This window comes from Otolemur garnettii, unplaced genomic scaffold, assembly GCF_000181295.1.
Source record: "Otolemur garnettii isolate 467f Iridium unplaced genomic scaffold, OtoGar3 scaffold00052, whole genome shotgun sequence".
In the NCBI taxonomy this organism is placed as follows: domain Eukaryota; kingdom Metazoa; phylum Chordata; class Mammalia; order Primates; family Galagidae; genus Otolemur; species Otolemur garnettii.
Genome location: NW_003852447.1, coordinates 56,536 through 64,432, shown reverse-complemented (window position 1 = coordinate 64,432; position 7,897 = coordinate 56,536). Strand labels below are relative to the sequence as shown.

General features: G+C 40.1%; 1 protein-coding gene across 1 annotated transcript in view; it reads right to left on the bottom strand.

Annotated features, from left to right (window-relative positions):
• FBXO33 (F-box protein 33) overlaps positions 1-7,897 on the bottom strand; it is a 37,980-nt gene that overhangs the window by 29,905 nt on the left and 178 nt on the right. Inside the window, 1 exon segment of the mRNA XM_012806434.2 lies at positions 7,445-7,897. This exon segment is cut by the window's right edge and continues 77 nt beyond it. Coding sequence (XP_012661888.2) covers positions 7,445-7,897 — 453 coding nt within the window.

Below are 7,897 nucleotides of genomic sequence, written 5' to 3'. Positions count from 1 at the left end.
TCTATTTTTGTGCCAGTACCATGCTATTTTGATCACTATCGATTTGTAGTATAGTCTGAAGTCTGGGAGCGTTATTCCTCCTGCTTTGTTTTTATTTCTGAGTAATGTCTTGGCTATTCGAGGTTTTTTAGGTTTCCATATAAAACGAAGTACTAATGTTTCCAGGTCTTTAAAGTATGACAGAGGTGCTTTAATGGGGATTGCATTAAATCTGTAGATTGTTTTAGGTAGTATAGACATTTTAACAATGTCGATTCTTCCCAGCCATGAGCATGGTATATATTTTTTCCATTTGTTAACATCTTCAGCTATTTCTTTACTCAGAGTTTCATAGTTCTCTTTATAGAGATCTTTCCCATCCTTAGTTGAATATACTCCCAGATATTTCATCTTCTTTGGCACTACTATAAAAGGAATAGAGTCCTTGATTGTTTCTTCCCCTTGACTATTGTTGGTATATATAAAGGCTACAGATTTGTGAGTGTTAATTTTGTATCCTGAGACGCTGCTGTCCTTGATCATTTCTAGGAGTTTTGTAGTTGATTCCCCTGGGGTTTTCCAGAGATATATATATATATATATATAATCATACCATCTTTGATCATTCCTTGATCACTTCTAGCAGTTTTGTAGTTGATTCCCTGGGGTTTTCCAGATATATAATCATATCATCTGTGAAGAATGACAGTTTGAGCTCCTCTGGTCCTATCTGGATCCCCTTGATTGCCTTCTCTTGCCTAATTGTGGTGGCTAAGACTTTCATTACAATGTTAAAAAGCAGTGGAGACAGTGGGCATCCTTGCCTGGTTGGAAATGATTTCAGTTTTACTCCATTCAATACAATATTGGCTGTGGCTTTGCTTTGAAAATATTAACCACCGAATGAGCCTAAGAAAATATTCCTCAAAGTCTAACCGTAGAAGGCTGAAAACTCTTCATCTTTTTCTTGGATTCCTACCAGACTGGTTGGCACAAGGAAGATCCAAATCTTCTGAGATGTTGAGCATGATAGCTTTGTTCACTCTTCTATGCTTCAGAATTGGGGAAGTTCATCGATGGTAGTAACTTTGGTATGTCTCTTTTTATTGCAGAGTATCCAAAATTATTTTGTTGATAAGTGGGACTAGTAGAAAAATGCAAAGTGAAGCCACTTTAAATTAAAGCTAATACAGCTACTCTAATTAGCTATGGAAACAGGAAATAGAAAAAAACTTGGTGCTTTAAAAAGATGTCTTAATTAAGCCAGCGTGGTGGCTCATGCCTGTAATCTTAGCATACTGGGAGGCCAAGGTGCATGGACTGGTTGAGCTCAGGAGTTCAAGACCAGCGTGAGTAAAAGTGAGACCCTGTCTCTACGAAAAATAGAAAAACTAGCCAGGCACTGTGGCAGGCATCTGTAGTTGCAGCTACTTGGGAGGCTAAGGCAAGAGGATCACTTGAGCCCCAGTTTGAGGTTGCTGTGAGCTATGACTCCATAGCATTCTAACCTGGGGCAACACAATAAGACTCCGTCTCCAAAATAAATAAATAAATGCTTTTTTCAATGCCATAAAGGAGATCATAAAATACGACTTTTTCCTTTTCTAAATTGATAAATGCTAAAGTAATCCATATGATTGCACGGCATTCTCTTGGGCCAGTTCTATTCTTAGTTCATGTTCAATATCAAATATTTTTACATCTACATAACACTCTCTAACGACATTATTTCCCCTTCTTACAAATGCTAATAGACAGCCACAGTCACATCAGAGGAACAAAAACAAATACTTTGGAGATGTGTTGTCAAGTAAAACTTTTCTTTTTTCTTTTTTTTTTTTGAGACAGAGTCTTACTATGTTGGCTTCGGTAGAGTGCCGTAGCGTCACAGTTCACAGCAACCTCAAACTCTTGGGCTTAAGTGATTCTCTTGCCTCAGCTTCCCAAGTAGATGGGACTATAGGTGCCTGTCACAATGCCTGGCTATTGTTCTGTTGCAGCTGTCAGTGTTGCTTAGCTGGCCTGGGGTGGGTTTGAACCCGCCACCCTCGGTGTATGTGGCTGGCACCACAACCACTGTGCTATGGGCGCTGAGCCAAGTAGAACTTTTCTGCTATGGATGGAAATGTTCTATGACGTGCAGCATAGTAGCCATTAGCCATATACACATATCAGGCATCAAGAATGTGGCTACTGGGACTAATGGAATCTTTAATTTAAAATTTAAATTAATTTAAATTTAAATAGCTATATGTGATTAGTGGCTGCTATATTGGGCAGCACAACATTAAGGTCCAGAAATAAGTCACTGGCCTACAACAGTATTCATTATTAGCTTTATTAGGCTCCATTTATTAACTAGAAGGTATTTCCCAGAATTCACAAGTTTCATTTAAGAATTATCATCCCCAAATCCTAAAAGTTACACACGAAAGTTATATTACAATAAAATGAACATTTAAAATTATTATTTAACTTTTTAAATGACAGGGGCTCACTCTGTTGTTCAGGCTAGAGCACAGTAGCCTGATTATACCTCATTGTAACCTTGAAGTCTTGGGCGCAAGCAATCCGCCTGTCGGGGCCTCCTTAGTAGTTAGGACTATAGATATGTGCCAACATGGCTGGCTCATACTTTATTTTTTTAGAAATAGGGTCTTTCTCTGTTGCCCAGGTTTGTCTTGAACTCCCAGCCTCAAGTGATCTCTCCTGCCCTAGCCTCTCAAAATGCTAGGATTACAAGTGTAGGTCACCATGCCTGGCCTTTAATATGCTATTAAAAGACAATTTCTTTTTCTTTTTTTTTTTTTTTTTAAAGATAATTTCTTGTAAGGGCAAAAAAATTGAGTGAGACAGAGGAATGATGAAAAATATTTACTTTTTCCTTTTCTCTCACTACTCACATTCAATTGGCAAGTACTCTTGGATCTACCTCCACAATATATTCAAATCCATCCACTTTCTTTAGTTGACACTATAATCCATGCTACTCTTACTTCTTGCCTAAATTACTACAACAGCTTTCTAACTGATCTTTCTGCTTCAACTTGATCCTTTTAATTAATTCACTCATTAAACAATTTTCAGAGTGACTGTCTTGAAAAATGCAAATTCGAGTCCATTACTCTTGTCCTTAACCATGTCAATGACTTCTACTCTTAGAATATTGTCTAAATTTTATTCCATTAAGCCCACATCACCCCATTCCTTTCTCTCTCTCAGAGCTCATCATGACACCACTCTCACCCTCACACTTGCCATGGTTCTGTCACACTTTCTTTCCTATTGCTCCAACATCAAAATTTTGTCTGGCTGGGTTTCTTGTGCTTGAAATGATATTTGCTCAGATCTTCACAAAGGCAACTCTTGTCATTCACACTGCAGCTCACATGTCCTCCTTGAAGAGTTTTCCCTGATATTCTATGTAATGTTGGTACCTAGTCTCTACTTACAAAGCCCTCTTTTATTATCAGATTTTCTTTTATTTTCACAACCTGAAGTAATCTTTCTTTCTTTAGTTTACTTGTGTCTGTCTTTCACCTCTAGAATGCTGACTCCATGAGAACAGGGAGCATATCTTCACTGCTTGGCATATAATAAGCTCTCAGTATTTGGAAAGAAAAATAAAAACACCAGGTTTTCTGTAACTATCATCTTAGATCCTAAATAAAATGGTCACGTTTGATGAACTAAGGCTGCATCAGAACTAATATATTACAATGGAAATAATTCAATCAATTTTGCTCAAAAGCCACTCAATACCTTTACATAACATAGTGAAAAAAATTTTACTTTTTAAAAATTTTTATAGTACATCTTCTGTCAGTTCTCTATAATCATAAGAATGTACTAGGGCCACACATAGCAGTCCTTCTGTGAGATTAGTTTCTTTGGCTTCCCAGCTCAATGACCTTGAAGGTAAAGGGCCTGGTGAGAATGCATAATGTCAATGCTCTTCTCTATGGGCAACTACTGTCTCTTGGGCAATGGAGAACAGTCAAAGTTCTAATGTATTTTAAGATTTTACTATGTAAATGGGCTTAAGTAACTACAGCAGAATCTCTGTAGTTACCAACCTCCCTACACTGACCACCTTCTTAAGTTGACCTAATTTTCATAGACTAGACAAGCACCACATGTACATATTGGTACAGGAGGCCTAGTTCCTTATCCTGACTGCCTCCATATGTTGACCAGTCTGTTGTAGTCCCTTAGGTTCTATGGCACATGTAACAGCATTTCACATTTGAGAGCTTACTTTAATGACTGACCCTTTAAAGTACTCTTTTTTAAAAAATGTACTGACCCCCATTTAGTACTTCATTCAAAGAAAAGCTTATATAAAATAAAAATGCAGAAAACATGAACCAGATGATGACAATGTGTTTATGGCTACTGTTTAAGAGTAAGTATTTTTAGTAAACTGAATTTATTACTTTATATTATAAATCTTACCATGAACTCTAATTTTTCTGGAATCAGAAACATAGCATTTTAATAGGCAGTACTCAGTTGGACAACCAGATTAAATATGAAAAATGAATTTCTACGATTTGTTGCTCTGCACTTACAGGTACAATAAATTATAGAACTACTGTAGGGAAAATCCACCCTATTTAACTTATAATACAGTTGGATGACTCAAGAAGGCAGGTAACCTAGTCCTATGTAGAAAAAAGGATTTCTGAAACCTGAAGGATTGTGTTTTACCCTCTAAGAGGCACTTCTGCACCTTCTTGTCCCTCATTAGTTGTTCCTAACACCTGAGATATCAGTATGGCAGCTATAATCACTCTGAGAATACACGTAATCAAGGATTAAGCAAAACAAAATGCCAATTATCCTCTCCGAAGATCAGTACCTTTGAAAAGTTCCCATAATTCAAGGTTATACTTTTAGTTCTTTTTCTCAGGGATATGAAAATAACTGGAACAAAAAGAACAACAGTCTGAACTGTATGAATTATATAAAGGAATTCAGCACAAAGCTTAGAGAAGCAGAAATGTTTATGATCTGGTATTATTCGTACCTCCCTTCTATACTTATAGAAAGGCAGAAATCAATCATAAAGCAAATCACTATAAATTTAACTTGAAAATGTCATTAACAATGTCAAATGTTCATTTTTCTCACTAGCTATTAATTTTATGATTTGAAAAACAAAACAAAAAGAACACTAAATGAAGTTCTTATATACTATGTTTCAGGTTGTCACTGAACCTGAAATCTATCATTTAACTGATTACAGGAAGATGTAAATTGGCTTTACCAGAATTACTGAATAAATAACTTGGTTTAAAACACTTTCAAATTGGTTAAAATTTAAAAGAAACTTGTCCTATTTATATTACTATTCAATGAATACTTTCACTATTATCAGAGTATCTCAAGACATTTTCAGAAATAAAGGTGAGATTAACTTATTTCCAAACATACTTTAAAAAAAAAACCTTTGAAATATCATCAGTACACATAACACATGCAATCAGACTAATTTCAGACATACACAATGAATATAATACCAAAACAGCACAACATGCAGCACCATGCCTATAGCAAATGACAAGCAAACCCTAAAATGAAGGACCACAGTCTGCTCTATTTGTATAGAAATGATAGCTGACCCAGGAGGGCAGGCATAGGTGGCCTCAACAGACAGGCAGATTGGGATGCTAATAAAAGTAGTAGGGATGAGGAAGACAAGGAGAGAATTAAAACTGTAATGAGAAGATGTGATATGTAGTACACATATCTGCCTACATAAGGTTATCCTTCCCTTCCTCCCTCCCTCTTCATCCTCACCCTCCTCATTCTCTCCCTCCAACCAACCAGTTATTAAAATACCTGAAAAGAACTAGGAACTGCTCAAGATTACTGTTACTTGGACCAAATGCACACATTTTTGGATGGTTGCGCAGAAGGGCCATCTGATCTCAGAACAGAAAAATCTAATTGGTACTCATCCACTGAATCCACCCTCAATCTTAGTCTCATTCGTGTTTGTTGACTTTGAATCTTTCCATCTACTAGGTTAGTTCATCCTCCAGCATTCATTCAACTCTGAGTGACTCCAACCTGATCAAGACTGATTTTTAGCAACTGCCTTTCTCGCCAGATAAAATCAAAGGAAATGGAATGTCTTGGTGTGAAAAGCTGGGGAAATACATAGGTCCCTGGAATAATGGAGCCATGTTCCAGATATGACTTGGAGCTAAACACCTACCTCTTGATCTTTTGACTCAGACACAGATTAAGGATATACATATATCCTAGCATTAAACCAGGAACTGCTCTCAACCTTGTTCAACATGATGCTGGCAGTTTACTTATTGCATAAGGAAGGATACTGCTCTTGGATAAAAGCAATGCTGTATGACAATGTGCAAATCACTTGACCCTATTAAGCATCAGCTTCCTTTCTATATAACAAAGATAATAATCACTGTCCTGCCTGACTCACAGGGTCACTGAGAGCCTCAAAGATAGTGAATGTGCAAAGTACTTGTACAACTGCTAAACTATCATTAATAAGCAAGGTGCTTCTTTTGTGAACTTTTGAACCTTCTTCCAACTCAAGAATTTTGTTGTAAGACTTGTTAGACTATCCAAACACAGAACAAAATTAATAGGGTATTGGAGAGGGCAATGAAGAAATAAAGGAAAACGATGGGCCAGGATACTGGGTCAGCACAGGAAGTTAGATCCAGAGTGGCAGTGAAGTCCTGATGCAAAACCACAACAGCTAAATGCTTACCTTCTGCCGACACTGGTCAACTCCCTCGCTAACCTTCCCCTCCACAGTTGTACTGTTACTTTCAGGTGAAGCAGTGGGGGCCAATAGAGTCTGTAGGTACGGGCCAGGCACTTTCAAACCTGAACATCAACTTCTTCCCCAATCCCTTCAACAAAGACTCTTCTACTCTTTGGGCCTGCCCTAGTTAATCAAAACTATTCCTGGCAAGAAAATAGCTGTTTGGTTTTTTTTTTTAAAAAGAGTCTTATGAGACATCCACAGCGTTAACTATGCTTTCCCCCACAACGAATTACCTATTTCTAGTCGACAAGTTCGGAGTCAGAAAACCTGGGTTACATTTGTTCTGTTTCTCCCAAAACTCACCCATAGGCCTCACTCTCCAAGCCTCAACTCTCATCCACAAAATGAGGAATGACGGCACCTGTCAGCACCATTGCACAGGAGAGGATGAATGGGACAGTGCTTGGGAGGCGCCCGGCGCGGTGTCTAATAGGCACGGAGTTCACGGCTGTTCATACTTTATTATAATGTTGAGCCCTGCTATGCCCTCCCACCCGAGGAAATCGCCCACTTAGAACTGACACCTCCAGTCACTTAAGAGAAAACGCTGAAGCGGGTCGGGCGCCCCCGTCTAGAATCTACCTCGCTCGGGGTTCGGGTAGGTGGCGACCCCGCCTCGCGGGGCGGGGGTGGAGCCCAAGGCGAGCCTACCTGTTGTTCCGGATGCTGACCAGCACGCACAGCACCAGCTCCAAGTAGGTGCGCAGCACTTCCAGCCAACGGGTTGAGAGCTGCAGGGCCTCGACTTCTTCCCCGCCAGTCCCGGGGTCCGCGCCACCTCCGTCGCCGGGGCCGCCGCCGCTGAGATAGTTCTCGGCGGAGAACTCAACGCGCAGCTCCCGCACGAACCAGCCGCACTTACGCATGAGGAATTCGAGCCGAGGCTGTTCCGCGGGAGAGACGCTGAGGCAGATGCGAAGTTGGGGCCAGAGGGCCGGGTAGAAGAGACACTCGCGCCAGTGCGAGCAGGAGGCCGAGGCCCGCAGCCGGTCCGGCGCGGGCAGGAAGGAGAAGATGTGCACGATCAGCTCGCTGGGCAGCGACGCGGCGCCCGCCGCCTGCCCGCACAGAGCCATCCGGCCCCGCCGCCGGCTGCCGGCTCCC